The 19,880-nt window shown below is 44.9% G+C and overlaps 1 protein-coding gene across 1 annotated transcript in view; it reads right to left on the minus strand.

The window, feature by feature from the left end:
* KIAA1328 (KIAA1328 ortholog) overlaps positions 1-19,880 on the minus strand; it is a 115,805-nt gene that overhangs the window by 8,772 nt on the left and 87,153 nt on the right. The window contains exon 5 of the mRNA XM_063295876.1: positions 16,066-16,174. Within this exon, the coding sequence (XP_063151946.1) occupies positions 16,066-16,174 (109 nt within the window). The remainder of the gene's footprint in view (positions 1-16,065; positions 16,175-19,880) is intronic.

The following is a 19,880-nucleotide window of genomic DNA, read 5'->3' on the forward strand; positions in this document are numbered from 1 at the left end:
CTTGCAGAAATTGGCAGAGTTGCTCTGAGTGTGCAATCTACCCACCCCTGTAAGCTTCATCTCCCTAGACTTCCCTTAGAATGAAAGGTCTGCTGAACCCTATGCCTGGCAACATCTCCGCACGACTCAATCATTTTGGTCTCAGAAGCTGCTGTGACTCCCACCTCTCTCCTTCAGGCAGTTCCGACGCAGACTCCTTGGCATCACTTCCGTCTGTTACTCAGTATCTTCCAATACCTCCTCTGGTGCCGCTTCTCCAAGCCCTTCTCATGAGGTTTCTGCAGCCGGCTGAAAGTCCCCCGGTCTGTGCTCCCCTCGGATATCTTCCATCCATTCCCACTATGAATCTGGCCACCCAAGGCGGATTAGGGCTGTTGCTCTTCGAAGCAGTAGTGTGGGTGTGATGCTGACTAGGTAGGAAGTGTAGAAATCTCCCAGTGAAGTACAGATTCCCCTTCATCTCAGAATGAATAATCCCATTTCTCCAATTGCATGAAGCAGGCGCTGGGAAGACGGGGAAAGGCATAACGTTCCTACATTTGGGACTGGAATTGCAGATAGGTGACTCCCCTGTTGCTCTTAGTAGGGCGGGCCTATTTCTTCACCGAGATCCTTGGAGAAGAATGGAGGTTATAACCTGCAGGCCCAATTTCATTTCTTCCCCATCCCTTCAAGCAACGGACCCATAAACATTGCAGTGACTTACGGGAGAGGAGAGAGAAGAGAAAGAAATCACAGACCGGCCAACCGCACACGGAGGGCAGAAGCTCAAGGGGAGTTTGTGCAAAGGGTTCCACAAAACGCCTGTGAAGATGCAGATGTCGTAAACAAGGTGTGACCGATGGAAAAAGTGTTTCAAAGACAGTGGCCTCAGAACCCCCTTATTCCAGGGACGAGGCCAAACAGAACTGAATCGGAGAGCTTCCATCACTCAGGACGGGTTATATGGATTATCCCGTATCATCCTGATCTCCTCTCCAAGGGACCAAGAGCGGGAGGCAGAAGGATCCACATGAAGTCTTCCAAGTGAGCGTCTGACCCTGAATGTCCTCAACTCCAATATATACTGTTCATTATGCCTTTCTAAATTTTCTGGTTTTGAGGAATGTTCTGGTTTTGAGCACGGTAGATCATGGGATGCGGCTGATCTCATTATATCAGCATATAGCGCCAGAATTGAATCTCTATGGGGTGTGAATATACCAGCATCTTATTAAACTTAATTCCATCTGAGTCTTTGCCTGGATACTTTTCATATTAGTACAATTCGTAGGTTTTTCATACATTCATGCTTCTCTCCAATCCCCATCAAATTACCATAAGGAAAGGCCGCCGCCGTGACATGCCCCCCAAAGAATTTCATTCCGGACATAATGAAAGATGGTTGGAATCTTGAAACAGGATTGCAAATCATCTTGGGCAACTGCTACTAAAAGCTGGCTGAAAGATGTCACTGCATTTAAAGCAAGGTCCAAACAAGTAAGTTTTATCAAGCACTTCTTCAGTGAAAGGGAATAGTAAAGCACAGCAAATAGTGATCAATCATGGGATGCTGATACAATATGAATGCAGCCACAGAGGGATTGCTCAATTTGAGTCAAGTCTGCAGGCAAGATTCATCCCAAAGAGGAATACAAATTTCAAGTGATATAAGGACCCTACAACGCTCCATCTTCCCCATGCTTAATTTCTGCAGTTCTGGAGACTTGGCTGGCGTGTTCTGGAAGTATATTTTCAATCATGTGAAGTTAGCAAAGAGGGCTGAATCTACATGTCTGGCATGTGAAACAGTGGAAAAACCTATCCAACTTCAACTACTTTCTAAACACAAAACAAAACAGAAAACATTCCAAAATGAGTGTGAGCTTCCTCGCAACTCGAACAGAGAAAAAGGGACAGTGAAGTCTGTGTGGTGTGAAATTGAAATTTTTACTGTTACAGTGAGGTAGCTATACACCATTATTTGGGGTGGGACTGGAGAGAAATCTCTGCAAAGGCAGGGTGCATGGAGAATATAGACAGGAGAAATGGGAAAAGCAGCTGTTTTAGTGGCGAAGGTGCTGGCCTAGAAACCGGGAGACTGTGAGTTGTGGGCCTCCTTTAGGCACGAGAGCCGGCTGGGTGACCTTGGGCGGTCCCTTTCTCTCAGCCCAACCCACCTCACAGGGTTGCTGTTGTGGGGAAAAAAGGAGGCAGGAGTATTAGATACATTTGCTGCCTTGAATTATATATAAAATAGGCAGAATTAAATTCTAATGACAATGATAATAATTTTCTAACTATCACAGAACAGTGACTTCTGGCTGTCATATTCCTTAAAGATCATATTCTTTGAAAATTCAGACATTTCAGCTGGAGTGGCTGGCCCATCTCCTGTGGCATGAACAAAGCAGAAGTTTCTGTCCCCCAACAATTGAATAAGGGCCCAATTGGAGTGTCCATGCCTACCACCTTTCACACACACACACACACACACACAAACACTCACACCAACTGCCTTCCACATACAACTGAAAACATATCCCTCGTCCCCTGGCCTCTGGTTCTCTTTTCATCTCCATCTGTGTGGTCTTCACTACTGCTAGGTATGCTTCTCCAAACCAGGAATCGCCACCCTTTCCCAAGCTTTTGTGAAGGCTTACATGGATCCCTTCTTCAGCCTTTGCCATGCTCTCTTACATGTCCCAGTAGCAGAGAATGTGTACAGTTCAGAACTGAATGGCTAGATTCTTGATATTTTCCAAACTTGGCTGTTTTCCTGAAGACTTTTCACTACCAAGCTAGGCAGCAGCATCAGTACAAGGGGGAACAGAGCTTGCTGGCAGTTTATATATAATAGCTTGTCCTGCCAGGCTCTTGAATGGTCTAAACACGCCCACTAATTCTGATGATGAGCATCAGAATCCTTTCAAAAGACGATGTTCCACTCCGCCAAACACAAAATGGACCATGGTGCTATTTGCACGAGGGGGATCCCTTACATTAGTTTTCAGGCCACACTTCAATACTTTTGCGAAGGCTCTCAGTGGTAGTGTAGTGAACTCATTTTCTATGGGCACAAAAGGGTGCATGCATCTAATTTGGTGGTCTGCATTTGCAGGGCCTCTGGGGTCCCTGTAAATCCCAGGGTTTGAAATCGGGTTTACTGACAAAACGGATGGCGTTGCATTTTCTCCAGCCTAATCAACTTCCTTGCATGTGGCTGAGGACCAGGTGAGACTGGCAGGCCCCAGCATAGCTGCACGCAGGTGTTGACTGCCCCACACTGCCAGCGAGTGCAGTGCCAATGTGGTCCCAGCGCTTTGCTTGGAAAAACGCTTTTCTTGCAAAGAAAGGAAGTTTCTGACAAACACAAATGCAAAACTCTCGGCAACGTGAAGAACGTGCAGAGTTCATTCTGCTGGAAAATCGCCTGAAATAGGGTTGGCCCAATGGTGCAAAGGTCATTCCTGACAAGCCATGCTTTTCACGCCCTATTGATCCAAGACAGCACATTGGGGGAGGAGGGGGGACACTCCTAAAGAAATGTGCCCGAGTTCTGTCTGCTGTGCATTTAATAAAATCTGCAGGGCTCCGAGATGATTGTATTCTTCAAACTTTTTACTCATTTCGTTCCAGTGATTTCATTAAGTTAGATGGCAACATCTTTATTAAAAAAAAATAATCAAAATTGAAATGTTTCAATAAACCCAATTTTCATTTTAAATAGTAAAAGATGATTTGATGCAGACGAAGCAAAAATGAAAGTTAAAAAGTACAATAGCATTAGGGTGTTTGAAAAGCCGATCTTTTCCTTTTTTTAATCACTTTTAAGAGAGCCTCAGAGGGAAAAAAGGATTTTTTTGAGGCTGGTGTTTCAATTTATTGACTTTGAAGAAAGAGAGAGAATTAAACATGTGCCTTGTAAGAAGGTACTTTTACTAACTATACCTTTAAAATAGACCAGACGTATGGATAGAAAGAGGCAATGGAAGTGTGAAAAAAATATTCGAATAATTTGGTATCAAGGAGAAATAACCAAAATAGTCAACTTGAGTAACGTGCATGATATTAGTAAAAAATAAAAACTGATTCAAAACACTGGAGTACAGCTAGTCCTTGCTTAACAATCATTCATTTAGTGTCAGTTCGGACTTACAACGGTGCTGGAAAACCAACCTACGATCGGTCCTCACTTACGACCATCACAGCGTCCCTGCGGTCACATGATCACAATTTGGGTGCTTGGCAAGTGGTTCGCATTTATGATTGTCACAGCACCCCGTGGTCATGTGACTGCCATTTTCAACCTTCCCAGCTGGCTTCTGGCAAGCAAAATCAATGGGGAACCACGTGATTCGCTTAATGACCACATGGTATGCTTAATGTCTGCGATGATTTGCTTAACAACTGCTGCAAAAAAGATTGTAAAATTGGGTCAGATTCACTTAATGACCACTCTGCTTAGCAACCAAAAGTCTGGCCCAATTGTGGTCATTAAACAAGGACTACCTGTAACCAACTTTCACTCGCTTTCCTTTCTGACCTTTGGTAAAAATAGATTATCTGGTCAGGCTTATATTACACTGTGTATTAAATTGGGAAGCACCAAATAACTCCACCTTGTAAAATTCATGAAATGATTCATTTGGAACCTGAGAGGGAGGAGAGCAGGAGGGAGATGAGAAATGACATGACCCAATGACATGGGAAGGGAGAGGATTCAGGGGAGAGGCCACCGACCTTGGGGTGAAAACTAGCGAAAAAGGTCTGTTCTGCCCGAAAGGAGGATTTGGAAAGAAGGGCTCCTCTGAGCAGGAGCAGGACCGGTGGAAATGTTGCAGAGAAGGAACAGTGATGACATAATTAAATTAGGTTCTTGGTTGGGGTCTTGCATTTTCAGGATCCCTTTTTATGAACTTTGATTAAATTGCACTTGTCCTTCCATGTAACTAAAACCCGACAATAAGCCATAAGAGGTAAAAGGGAGTCCTGGTTTTTCCCTGGAGAAGCCCCCTTCCCCAACCTTTCCTAAAGCAGACTGGAAGCCCAACTAAGAAAAAGAAAGAAAGAAACTTTTGCACTGGAAAGGCATCTTGGGAGGCACCTGGATGGAGAAGGGTGAGAACTGCCAGGAAGGCAAGAGAAAGCGTGGAGTGTGGCTTCAACAAGGCAAGGGCCCTACCGAGTCCTTTCCAAGGATAACAGGAACTATTAGAAAGGGGGAAATTAAGCAGATGGTTGAACCCTGCGATGCTTCTTTCCCTCTTGCGTCAGTATGAGTCATGCAGAGCAATGCAGATCTTCCTAGGAAGAGAAGGTAGTGCGTGAATTTTGCAAGAAGCGGCCGATCTGCGTAAGACGTCTCTCAACAAAGTAACCTTTGGAGATGGGAGGAATGTGCTGTCGGTACCTCATGCTTTGGTACAGGGCTCCAGCAGAGTCGTCCAAGCATTTTGGGTCCCCGAGCCTCTTGGCTCAAGTGGAGGGAGCGCTGAGACTCAGATGATGACAGCTCAGCAGCAGGATGTGCGGGGTGGCCTAACAGGGCCACTTCTGGGCATCTAAAGAGAGGGGAAGGCCCACAGAGGCTCTCTGTGGCTCAAATTCTGCTTTAAGAAGTAATCTAGGAATAGTGCCAGCAAAGTGGGGGGAGAGCAGGGAAGGCACATGTACATCCATTGTGTTGCATTCCTTCAATTCAGTTCAGCAATAGGAAGGTCCCTGCGTTTATCTGCACGCCCCTTCCTCTAAACAAGAGGCAGAGTTCCTTCTTCTAAAAGCCGGCTCTGCTCATTGTTTGAGGTCCTTGCTCCAGACTTCTGAAGTTAGTAAACTGCAGCAGTCCAAAGCTAGCAGTGTGCAGGGATTAGCGCACAACGTTTTCCTCCCTGTTCCTGATTCTTCTGGAGAGTTTGACATCTTCCTTCTCTCCCATCAAACCGCAAGGACCATTTTGCGATTTTATCAACTGCCTCCGATCTCCTGAAAGTGCCTCACTGATCAGATGCCTGGATTAGTTTTATGTGCTCCTCTTCTGCATTTGATGGATCTTTTCTTTAACCCTTGGCCTATCATGAAACCAGATCAAATTTACCACCTGGAGTTTAGCGGCTGAAAAAGCCCCTACACCTAACAACGCACCACACAACACCTTTCGTGAGGGAGCTCTAAAAGGGGTTAAGCCAGCTCTCTATTGTGTGATTCACACTGCATTTTCTTTGGCTTATTCTTAGCTCCAAAACCATAATCAACTTATTGTCACACCACTGAGTGACAGAAACCTTGCCAAACTACTTCAAAAAATTGACAGGCCTTCAGTTGCACTCAACAATCCCAGAAGACACATCCAGTCATTTTAATATAAAATCCTATCAGAGTTGCAGAGCTGAATGCAAAATAACAACAAAATGTTTAAAAGACAAGCAGCTGAAAGGAAGCTGTTCCCTCACCCCACCTCCCAAAACACACCAGCAAAATTTGGAAAAAGCGAAGATCAAAAAGACTGAGATCCAATGTTAGATTAATGCAAATATCAGCCTGCGAGCAAGTGTACTATTTGATTAAACTGGCATACATCAAGTACAATTAGAAAGGTTATTTATAACTAAAAAATACATAATTCTGTATTTTAATGAGGGTGACAATTACAGCCGACAGTTGCTAATTAACATTAATCTCTTTGCACTGAAAGGCAGGGAGCTTTTGGCAGAATTTCATTTTCGTAGCAATGGCCACAACCCCGAATGCCAAAATGGAGCTGGTAACGGTCGCACAAGCTGCCATCTCAGGCACAAAACTCAGACACCTTCCCTCCCAGCCTGCCCACAAAAACACGGCACCATTTTCCCCTCTCGCTTCCCTTCTCCCCTGCTGACTGAAAGAGGAACTTGATGTTTGCAATGGTGGCCCACACCAGGCCCTGGAATTCGCATCTCTTCATACAGGTTCTTTGTTCTGTTCTTTTAAAAAGAGAAAGGAACAAAACAGAGAGCCCTCGTTTCCCGTGCCGGTGATTTCTGACTGCCCCAAAGAAGCTTCACAACCTTCTCTAGCAGTGCCAGCCCCCACAGCTAGAAGGAATTCTTCAATCTCTCTGAGGTTTTTGAGAAGCATCTGCCAGCACATCTGCCCTCCAACAGCTTCTGACCTCGATGCCCCTTAGTGCCTTCTCCTGCCAACATCCCTATTCCTCTCCTGACTGAGCTGCTTCCTGGATGAGGTCAAGGCCGAGTATTGGACAGCGAGGTTCTAACAGCTGCATCCTTTGCACTCTACCAATTCCAGGAAGAGGAGGTCTTCCAAAGGACAGTGGCCTAGGACCTCAGTCAAAGGCGCTTCCAGGTGGAACAGCAAGACCTCGACTTCCAGGAGAGAAAACTGCCCAGTTTGGGCTGGGGCACCAGCTCCTCCCCTGCCGGACCTAGATGACCTTCCCGCAGTGATCCATGCCTAATGCCTTTCACCCAGACTACTACAATACACACGTAGCTGGGTCTCCTTAGCTGCAACTGGGGCAGAACTCAGCTTCCCGAGAGCTAAGTGGGGCTGCTAAATGGGACTAACACCTCTCCAGGGAGCACAGTGCCAGTTGCCTCTGAGCTCTTGGCTCCACTTTAAGGTGTAACTGTGAGCCTACAAACCCACAGCGGCTGCCGCCCCATGCCACTCAATTTAGGCTATGAGGTCAGCTGGAGAGGCCCTGTGGGTGGTCTCCGTGCCAACAGTAGGGCTTTCACTCCACTGAACACACTTTGTGAATTAGAACGTCTACAATTTTAAGTAACTGAGTAGAAGAAATTTAAGTGTAATGGTATGTGGGAATGACCTTGGGAGACTGGGCGAAGAGATGCTGCCAAGGGAAGGGTCAGATAAGAGACAGTATAGCCCGCAGCTGGATAGTGGGCAGAGCAAGAGGCTCAGAAGGGACCCTCCCTAGTTTCTACGGCTGTAAAGGAGATGGCATGAGATTTGTCCTTTCAGATTTGCAAGATTCTGTTAACGTAGCCTTACAATAAAGTAGAATTAGTTCATCTGGTCATGTTTTCTGTCTACTCTACCTGGTAAGATGGACGTTAAGTGAGCTCTTTTTGGTGATCTCCTCTGGAGAACCCAACCCCACAGTCTCTCTGGACAGATCATACAAGCCACTGCATGCAAGACAGTTGGCCCAGTGAGTCGTGATCAGGCAAACTGTAGGGCAGGATCTATATTGCTCCTGAAGTTATATGCTACTGAAGGGTACATGCATGGAGACCCCAAGCTTACTGGTCCTTCAGACTGACCAATTTGAAAGCCTCTAAATACTGGCAGCTCCAACCACAAAGATCAGCCCAGGATCTATGAACCATCAAGACCTCAATGTTTGGGATCGCCCTTTGAACCAGGCTCCAGGCAAAACCAAGTTGGTGGCAAAGCCAAGCTCCCCCCCCCCACCCCACTTTAGAGTTTAAACATATGGTACACATGCCCACCCAATGATGCGCCATCTAGAAAGTGCTGTAAATTCCATATTTATTGGGGGAGTACGAGAGAGACGGCTCATTTCTGCATACGTAGGTTGCCGGCTAAAATCAGGATAAGCGGTATTAATGTCCTATGGTCAGTATTATTGAACCTCCAAAGCAATAAACTACGAGTCGATAAATATTACATTTGCAACATAGTTAACATTCTCCTACTGTCTCTGGCACTTATTACACATTGTAACCGCAAGTCTACAATACATTATTCATATCTGGGGTGTCACTGAGTGATGGATTGCTGTAAGAAAGGCTGTCCTTTAAATAAATCAACAAATAAAAATGCAAATGTTAACATTTTCAGCCACAACTTTTCCCCATCCTGAATGGGGGGAATGAAAATTTCACATTATATCGACAGCAAGCAGAGAGAACAATTAACAACCTACACAGTGAATAAGAGAGATTAATTTGCCAGTGTCTGCTTTGATCACTCGCATATGGAACTATATTGGACTTTTCGTGATGTTGGTTCTCCTCGGGGAAAGTGGAATGGGGGAGGACTGACCTCCTGTAATATTTTGAACTAGCATCATTCCCATCACCATGCTTCTTCCCTCTACCCATTTAGAAATTAGATCCCCCTTCCGCTTCAGCGCTGAGATTTAGTCCGAGGATTTTGTCACAAAGATCCACTTGATGGAAGGTGGCTCTGCAGAGACAGTTCTTTCGTGTGGAACACGCCACTTCAAAAGCCAAAACCCCATTTAGCTATCCGAGGCACCAAAACCTCAACAGCAGTTGCTGCTCCACGCACAGCTAGTTCACATTTTTATTTACTACAAAACGTTTAGTTCAAAGGATCCGGAGGGATAATATAGCACTGCGGACTATTCAATATGCAGCTCTGGGCATGGCATATTACATCAAACATTAATTTGTTTAAAAGTCCCCAAATGCCCATCTACCTGATCAGAGATGTGCTGGGCAAAACTTGCCATTCCTCCTAACAGCCCCAGAACATAGATTGGTACAATGTTATTTGTTTTTCTAAAAACTCCAAAAGAATACTGCTGTTGCAACTCTCTCAGAGTGTGTGCGTCTGAGTTATTACCTAATATGAACACTACAGGAAATTGCAAGACCTTTTCATTCTAATACATGCCACCAAGTTAGCTGCAAAGCTAATTTTTCTGTCGGAGAGGGGCATCAAGTGGGGTGCCCTGGGGACCAATCCTGGGTCTTCTACTCTTCAATATTTTTGTTAATACCCTGGAGGGAATGCACATCAGATCTGCAAATGATACACACATTGAATGAGATGGCTAATATCTTCGAGAAATAAAATGCATGATGATTTGGATGGGTTAGATAAAAGGACCCAAATAACAGATGAATTTTAACCGGGAAATTGCAAACTTCTTTATTTTGGAAACGAAAGTCAGATGGGGTTGTATAGGCTAGGAAACACAAAAATGTAGTTTTCAAGCCACGGGAAACAACTGCACTTTATTCTGCTTTGTCGGTTCCCACCTTGAGTCCTGTGTCGCTTCAGGGCACCACACATTCAGAAGAGTTTAAAGAACCTGGGACAGGTTCAGAGAAGGATAACAAAGATGAATGAGGAATAGAGACTAAGTCACATGGGAGGAGACTGAAGGAGTTGAGTATGTTTAGCTTGAGAAAAGATGACTGACAGCACTTTTCAAGGATGTCACATAGAGGGAGATGATCAAAACTTGTTCTCTCTCATTTGAAGTGCAGGAGACAGACTACTGGCTTTAAGTCACAGGAAGGCAGATCCCAATCAAAGGTGATGAAGAGCTTCCCAGCAGTAAGAGCCGTTGGCCAGTAGAATCACTTTCCCAGAGAAATGGTGGGTTCCTCTACACTGGAGGCTAGACAGACATCTGTCAGGGATCCTTGACTTTGGGTTCTTGCACTGAGCCTCTTCCAACTGGGCAGCAGCCTCCCAGAAACAAACTTGTCACCCCCAAACTCACACAGCCATTGCACGTGACCACCTCCACCAAGGAGCTGGTGACCTTCTCCTGGGAGCCTACATGGCAAACAGGTGGACCAAGTTCATCCTATATTCTCCTAGACCTGCTCTTTGCCTTAAACCAATGCCCAGCAACGATTTCTGCTCCCCAAATCTGACACTAGAGAGAAATGAACATTGGAAAGAGATATGGGGGTGGATGGAAGACGACACTGAGGTTTAGAGCGATAACCCTTCCTCTCTCATTTATTCCTGCAGCTTCTCTTAGCAAAGTCCTATTCTCATCACACATCATGTCATGCCAAGCCATTGCAATGAAAATGTATTAACAGCTCTTTCTCATATTTACTGAACAGCTGGAGCAAATACCACCTGTTTGTGTTTTACTACAAAGCTAAAGACACCCTTGAGTCAGACTCGTCTACTGCCAACTCTGTGGGTACTTCCACATTGTTTTAACGGCAGCATTATGCAAGTGGTTTGCCACTGCTTTCTTCTGGATTTGTTTTTTGTTTGTTTGTTTGTTTACTTCCCTAAACCCTTTGGATTTCCTAGTGGTTCTGCTTTGGAGTATTACACAGGCCCAAACCTGCTTAACTTTTTCCTCATCAGCCAAGGTGAGCCTGGAGTGCCACCTTCTGTAGACAGGAGTGACACTGTCCATCTAGAATCGGCCCTGCAGTTGAAGCACAGACAGCTCTAAGGATGGAAAATGGGCCACAGTCATCTACCTGGCCCCATTCCACCCCCTTTGTTGTATATGACTATTATCATCATCAGGTGGGAACAAAAGATCTAGAGGAAAATGTTCCTAGAAGAGCAGTTGCCCAAACACAAAGTTTGGGCCAGCCAGATTTTTGCAGCGTGGCCCCTCAACCTCACTCTGCCCTTCTGTTGGGGCATTAGGTCTTCGGAACTCTTGACTCTGCACCCACTTCCTTTTTCAAAAGCTAGGCTTCCCTCTGCCGCTGGGGTTGGTTAGGGCTTCACACGAAACCTACCTTGGCTCAATCTGCTAGAACTTTAAATAGCCCAAAGTAATTACCTATCCTGCAAACTCAATTGATTCCATTCCTCTCTCCCCCACCCTCCTGTTAAGGCTCCAGTTTTGTTCAGCAAGATTCAGTTCCTAGCAAAGCAAACCATTAGGGTTTAACCGTTAAGTGTGGATTATAACAAACATGCTGACAGATCTTTAACTTTAGTGGCACACCAGCAGCTATAATTCTCCATATTGATTAATTTAGTTAGTTAAACCTGCAATCTAAGCTTATAACCCATTCCATGATAAATTGAGACTGACCTGCTGCCCAAGCAGGTTTCGCTGATGAAGAATAGGATGGGTTTAGGTCTCACGCAGAAATACTTGTCCATTTACCATTTTCAATTAGAGAAGCCCATGAGTAAGGGAAAGCAAAACACACCTCTTTAACCTGGTCAATTATACTAACACAGTGCACTAGGAAGTCGGAGGGGGGAGAAAAAATATATTCATATGCAAAGAAGAGAACATTCTGGAGGTCCAGCTCCTGGCTGAGCAATTGCTTTGATCCATCCCATCCCATCCCATTTTTAATTGTATTTTGATTTTATACAAGATTTAGAGGCCACCCAATTCCAAAATTGCTCTGGGTAACTTACACTAAAAATTTTGTTTGTTTGCTTTGGTCAGTCTTAACTTCTGGGAACTGCCTGAACTAGCCCCTGCAGTTTTCTTGGCAAGATTTCAGAAGTGGTTTGCCATTGCCACCTTCTTCCCAGGGCTGAGAGAAAGGGACTGGCCCAAAGTCACCCAGCTGGCTTCATGCCTCAGGCAGGACTAGAACTCCTGGTCTCCCAGTTTCTAGTCTGGGGCCTTAACCACCACTACACCAAACAGTCTCATACTAAATACAGAACACAATAAAGGGAAAACACTGGAAAAGAAATCCCACACGTCTGAACAAACACACAACCTCAAGCAGAAAACCAAGCCAACAGAGCTCCAGAAACACCCTACCCCAAGGCCTGGGAGAACAGCCAGGTTTTTAAAGGTGGGAGCCATACAGATCTCTGGGGATCTCATTCCAGAAGGCAGGATGTGACAGAGAAGCCAGCCTTCCTGGGTCCCAATTGGTGGCACTGTTTGCTTGAAGGGACCTGAAGTGCACAGGCTCTGCCAGATCTTACCAGACAGGCATAAACCATGGGAGTCAGGTGGTCCCTCAGGTACCCCAGACCTATAGATGTATAAGTGAAAAAATACATGAAAGCAGGTGGACAACAGCAGCTCCATGGGGTCTTCCATAGGATCAGAGGTCATCCAGAAGAGCTTAACCCTGAGCAACTTACTGATCTATCCCAGACCCACAAAGATAAACATTAGAACACTAAACTCATAACTTCATCAACCAAATTAGCTAAGTCTTCTACACCAAAGACAAGAAAAATGAATCATCCTGGCCAAGATCAAAGCTCACTGCTCTTCCTTTGACCCTTTGGAGGATAAGAATTGGACAGCAAGGAAAAGCAAGCTGAAGCCAAAAGGTCATGTATTACTTCACTGTCATATCACAGATCACTTCCATGGTGGCTGAGCTTGGAGACGTATTGCTGAAACATAAAGAATTGTAAGACTCCTTTACTGAAGCAACTATTTCAAATCTTGTACGGGCATCTAGTTAGTCAATGGCAAGAACTTGTCCTCCTTGGCCCACAACCATCCTTGGCAGAAGCTGCCAGGGATGATGACTCATCCTCGATGTCCACATTATAGCTACAACCAAAATACCCAGCACTAATAAGTGGTGGTTGTCGCTGGGTATGCAGATAACTCAAAACGAAACAAGACACAGAGATCAAATTCTTTCTTGATCTTTTGGATATATCAACTCCTGAATTCACAAGCCCTCACTAAAAAGCCAAGGGGTTGAAAATGCCCTGATTCATAGATGTAGTTCAGTCACCAGACTTCCCTCCACCGACAGCAGCTTCTTCACTGGCATGGCAGAGAGCAGAAAGAAATGTGTTCTCGGAGCACAAATACTTTGCTATCTGGGAAATTAATTCATATAAGCACCTTTTTCATTAGTCTATTGAGTCACATGAATCGCAATTTATTGCAAAGGCAATGAAATTAATAAAGTCCCCAGGCAATTTAAGGCTCTGGAAGAAAGCAGAAGTCCAGTTTGTGTGTCTAGAGTTCAAAGGCACCCACACATTATGTTTTGTAGACACATGCCTGTGGTATTTGGGTGAAGCACCTACTTTCCAAGTGTCCCATCAAGCACATGTGATCACCAGGGAGCCACCTGTGGTTAATCTGGGCTTACCTCCAAAATAACAGAAGGGGCATTGGTTACTTGCAAACAGGAGTGGACCCTCATTCAAACTCAGCTGGCACCTGTTGTGATGGATTCTAGGTAAAATGGTTTGTTCTACATCTGGGGACTTAACGCTGTTATTCAGGTTCCCTTTTGGGGTGGAAATGGGCAACTAGGGAGGCGGGGGATGTAACGGAAGTGAAACTTTGGTTCACAAGAAGACCTGTTTTTTCTTGAGAGAGAACAATTATGCAGAAAGTATGGAAGGAAGATTTCAGGTGCTCACCCGTCCAGGCTGGCCTTCACCTGAAAGGTGAAAGGTCCCCTGTGCAAGCACCGAGTCATGTCTGACCCTTTGGGGGGGATGCCACCTTCACGACATTTTCTTGGCAGACTATAGAGCGGGGTGGCTTGCCATTGCCTTCCCCAGTCGTCACCTTCCCCAGCAAGGTGCTCGTTTTACGGACCTCGGAGGGATGGAAGGCTGAGTCGACCTAAGCCAGCTACCCAAGAGTCCAGCTTCCACAGGGATTGAACCCAGGTCGCGGGGAGAGTTTTGGCTGTGATCAGCTGTGCCGCCTACCTCTTTGGACCACATGAGGCTCTGGCCTTCATCTAGGAAGGCCTAAAAACACTGTGATTTGTCGGTTTACAGACTGCATGTTTACACGCGAATGGGGTGGTGTGGCTCTTTTGTCGCTTCTCATAAACTCCTCATTTGCTTCTTCCCTGTCCAAATCTCTGGCTAATCTTGGAAGTATAAGGAAGAGCAGCTCAAAAAAAAAAAGAAAAAAGAAAAGAAAAGACCAATCAAACCAGGTACTGTACTGGTCAAAGCAAGCCACCATCATTGTGTACACCACAAGACTGGTTCTTTCAACAGTCCAGACCTAAATCTAGCTGCAGCTGAGGGCAAGGCACTTCGGCAGTCTGAATTCAACAAGCAACGTTAAAATATTTTAAATGGCAAGAGGTTGCCCCCTGCCCCTGCCACGACCTTGCCTGCCTTAGCAGAGTTCAGTGTTACCGACGTTTCAATAGTAGAGAATACATAGAGCTCAGGGTGTTCTCTAAGCTTGGTGGTGTTCCAGCAGACGTTTCATTACCAGGTGAGGCAACATTGTCAGTGCGGGGTGGGGGGGTGGCGGTGCAGACCGGCTGGAGGCTTGTATTACTGAAACCAATTATATTAGGAACATTTATACCAGGGGTCCCACCTCTCCGAGCACAAAAGAGCCTTGCAAGGCCATTTTCAAGGGACCACAGCGAACATCTGCTTAGGGATAATGCTAAAGCATAACCCAAATGAACAAGGGAAAGCCCCTTGTGCTCCAAAGAAGGAAAGAGGGAGAATATACAAGGGGTCCTCGGTTAACGACCACACATTCAGCGACCCTTCGAACTTAGGATGGCGCTGAACAAGTAGCAGTTACAACTGGACCTCAAAGTTGCAGACAAGCAGAGTCAATGGGGAAGCCGGCAGGAAGTTGGAAGTTGTAGTCACGCAAGGCCTTTGCTTAATGACTTGCGGTGATTTGCTTAATGACAGTTCACCAAGGACTGCCAGAACTGCCATCACTAAGCAGCATGGTCACATGACATCATGCTTTACGACCACATCTCTTAGTGGTGGAAATTCCAGTCCCAGTTATTGTCATTAAGCGAGGACTACCTATATTCCCTGGCTAGTTCCAGGTTGGCAAACAGCCAGTATTATGCGTGCAGGGGGTGAAGAGTCCACAGTTTAAACTAGAAACAGCCCCATTCAGTATCATCAATTCCCAATTTGGTGAGCACACCTACGGCTTCTTCATAATTGCGGTGCTGCCAACCGAGGTTTCTTTAGGTAACTTAGCTGAATTGTTAATGACACACAATTTGATTGCTTTCCATTCTGTAGCAAAACAGTACAAAACAGCTTGGCAAGAAATACACTGTGATAAAACATGGCGCAGCTTGTGGGGTGGTGGGGGCATGCCTGTAAGGCCAAGTAGACTTTGGAAAGGAAAAAAAAAATTACCCCACGTTGCCTTTAAATTATTTACGACTATATTAAATGCGTCGGTAGTTTAAAATACGTCTGTCTCTCTCTCTCCTGGAATCTAAGTAAAAATTAAAACGTTAGAACTTGGCGTTTCCCTGCATTTCTTATTCTAACAAGCAATTTGGGGCTGGCTATAAATGTCACAAGATACGGCAGATCTAAGTTTATAAGATCCAGCTGGAGGAAAGCATGAAACTCAGCCACGTCTCCTTGCGTGGGGGACAATATGACGGTCGTGCTGCGGAACCCTAAAGCAGGCATCGCCAGCCATCTTACCGCCAAGCCCCGTGCTGGATTGGGGAGGTGGCCGCAGTCACGAGCTCCTTCCTGGGGCCTGCCGCTCCAGGAGACATAGCGGCATCCTTCCCAGAGCCTGGGGTCATCCCTGTGGAAAGAGAAGAAACATTTGCAGCAGCCTTTGCTTGCTTCGTCTTCTTTTAGACACCAGGCCCAAGCATCAGGCTGTTCTTCAGGGAGCTTTAGATATGGCAAATCAGCAGGGTAAGCTGTTGTTACCGGTGACAGGTAGGGAATGAATATATATTTTCCTGGCTGCCTGGAGTCTTAATTGCACATACGCTACCCGGAGTAGACTTGGTGTCACCACTGTGGTTTCAGCCTGTGACAGGCTGCCATTCCCTAATGACCTTCAGGCCAACTCTTGAAAACTTTGCCTCTGGATTTCCAGTTTTCACTGGGAACTGTGAGAAACCTCACAACGCTAGGGCAGATTTGCATGGTAACTGGGAGGTTTTCAAAAGCAAACACAGCACGATCTAGGCACTGTTTTAATTTGTCTAGAAGTGCATTCCATTTGCTATACCACAATTTCAGGTTAGCTGAACGTCTGTAAATCAGGAGTTAGTTCTGAAACAAGCTCACCAAGAAGAGGCTGGGGGAAAGGAAGATATCCAAAGCTTGTCCTATGGCTATCATAATCCTTATACATAACCCATAATACACATAAGGACAGAGCAAATCAAGATAGAATCACAGAAAATCATAGAAAAGCCACGAGATGTTCACACGACAGGGTCAAGCAAGCTGTAAGCAATAAAAAGCTTGATATAAACCAGAACAATAATGCAGACACAATGCATTTTCTTGAAGGAATACACACACACACACACACACACACACACACACACAGAGCAGTAAAATGAGATAAAAATTTTCAACAGTCCCTAGGAATTATACCAAATGAACAAATACCAGAATGTACACAGTTTAGAAAGCAAATGTGGTGCGTGTATGTCTGATTCTTCTCCAGGTAATCTACATTTTGATGGGAGCAGAGGTCACAAAGCCATAATACAAGGATCTCTGAGGCAAACCCATGACTTCTGTCAGATTTGGAATATTTCATACAAACATTACAGGGAAAAAGGGGGCTTTGTGGCAGTCACACCTAAATTGTGGAAACTTTCACAGTCTTTGGCTTTCATCAATTTTCTCATTTAGGAAGGTGCTTGTTTTATGGGATGTGAAAATTGGATGATAACTCTGCTTTACCTTTTATATTATTTTATTTGCTGGACCTGCTTTTGGAATATTATATTATTGGCTTTAAGGATTATTAGCTGCCATGGGTAGTACAGAAGTACTGGTGGACATGTTTTATAAATAACAGAAGACAGGATCATTGAAACTGCCATAGAAGAAGGTGCTGGTGGGGAAGACATCCTCAAATGACAGAATGTGACTTTTCTTTATGTTGCAAAAGAAGGAAGGAACAAATAGAAGAAAATAGAAAATTCACAAATATAAAGTTGGACCAGTCTTGTCACGTGAAATGGTTTCCTCATTTAAGTGAGAAAACAACAGCTGATTTCATACAATAAACTAAACTAAACTAAACTAAACTAACATGGGTTTGGATAGTTTGTGGTTCAGCCTGATATAGGAAACCAGGCATTGTCTTCCTATCTTGGGTGAGCCAGGCCATCACACCAAGCCATCTTATGATCTACTTGTTTGGGCAGAGCAGGTTAGATGCGAACACTAGGGGTGTCTGCAGGGAGGGTCAAAAAAGCCAGATGGCAGCCACAACCGTGTGGCTAAAGCCCTGCCCCTTTTATATATGCAACGCATATTAAGAGAGGGCAGGGCTTCAATCGTATGGCTGTGGCTGCCATCTTGACATTTTTTACCTGTCCTGCAGACACCCCTGGTGAACACAATTTTGATTTGCTGCTCAGATTTAGCATGCTATGAACACACCACAACGATACATAAGCAAAATGGACTCCTTGCTCATTCAAACAAATAAGCCCTTTGTTCGGCTTAACTTCTTCTCTTCTTACTGTCCAATAAGAAAATTGGATGCCACCCTCAAAAGATATATATGGCTATAGATATTGAGGAAAGCAGGATATTTGATCCCAAGTAGCGGTGTGAGATCCTCCATGAAATTAATGAGACAAAAGAAGAACCACACACCCTTGCAACCGGCACGCCTTGTGGACCTGGTCCAGAATCTTCAATAACCCTTCTGTCAGTGGAAGTGGGGAAGGCCATCTGTTAATTATTCCTAATCATACTTTTGACAGCAAGCCAATGTTGATCAGCCTATAATTTTCCAACCAAATTGCTCTAAAGGGGGAGTGGGCAATAAAGGGGAACAGAAGAACTGGGCAGTAAGGTCAACCTCCTTTTCAGGTATTTAATTCACAAGTTAATGCACAGAGAAGTCATGAAACAATGGAGGCTATCAATTCTCATACGTGGTAGTTGCAGGAAAGAGGGAAGACAGTGTGTGTGTGTGTGTGCATGGAAAGAAGAAGGGAAAAAAATAATGGTGCTTTTTAAAAAAAGAAAGGAAAAGGAAAGAGAAGGGGAAAAAAAAGAAATCCATCAGTGAAAATTGCCCCTGAAAACTTTACAGAATTGTAACGGCTTTCTCTCGCTTAAATTGATTGGTGTAGCAATGTTATGAGATGACTATTAGAATTCACTGCGCGCTACAGAAAGAGCTGAAATGTCAGCAGAGTATAGAGCAAAAGTAATGGGTCCTGAACTCCTGTTAGTCAAAAATGATTTTGTTTCAAATTAGAAATTGATTTCTTTTGGACACAAGCCCTTTGCTGGCTTCCAACTTTTGTAGCTGAGCTTTGGAAGAGATTAACCTCACCCTCGGTTTGGGTACCCCTCTGATGATACCTTTCAAAAGTTTCTTTGCAGCAAAAGCTTCTCTCTTTTTTTTGAACGTGGCCAGTCTTAACCAATAATGCAACCGGTTTGTTTCTCGGAGAGCTGCACGCACTTTCCCTTTCTTTTTGTGTTTCTGCCGACACAAACTGCAAACCCGTTGACAAGTTTAAAAGGAGAGAAAAGGGGGGCGGAAGGGGGGGGACAGAAAAGAAAAGAGGGAGAGGCAGCTCATGAACGACCCGAAGATTAGGTTAGGATTTGCAGCAAAGCACAAGACTTCTCCAATTTGTTTATCTTTTGCTACACAAGAAAAAGTGCTTTACTTTGCTCCTCAAGTGGATGTGCTGAGCCAAGAGCAGGAAGAATATTCAGTATAAAGATATGTGTGTGGCTTAGAAAATGCTGGTTTACCAAAGATTAGGATTGGGGGTGGGGGGTGGGGAGCGTTTAGAAAATAGCACCATAAAAATCCACCCCTGGAATGGCTTCCTTCTGCTGGAAAATCATGTCTCAAATCTATTTGGGTGGATGCTCCCTCTTCTTGGGGGAGATGGTCGGTGGCAAAATTTGAAGAATGAATGAATGAACGAATGAATGAATGAATAAAATGCCTTAGGCATCTGATTGACCCTTTCCTGCCCTATCTTATGGGCCTGGGGAAGATTAAACATATTATCTTTGTTCATTTTGTGCAGAGAAGGGTGGTAGCAGATGGGGTGATCAGTGAGCACATGAGCTCTATGACTTTTCTGCAGGAGAAATCACCGTAGGAAGGGATGGGCTTGAACTTAAATAATATCTCTGGGCAGATCTTGAGGAGCAGTCAGCTTCAGAGTTCCTGTGCTAGTTCAAGCAGCCTGGGCTCCCCTAATCGGGCCAGTGGCTCTCCTGGTGCAGAATGGAGGAGCCTGGGGCTTCAAGATGCCTCAAATGGCGGGATT

This window comes from Candoia aspera, chromosome 2, assembly GCF_035149785.1.
Source record: "Candoia aspera isolate rCanAsp1 chromosome 2, rCanAsp1.hap2, whole genome shotgun sequence".
Classification (NCBI taxonomy): Eukaryota; Metazoa; Chordata; class Lepidosauria; order Squamata; family Boidae; genus Candoia; species Candoia aspera.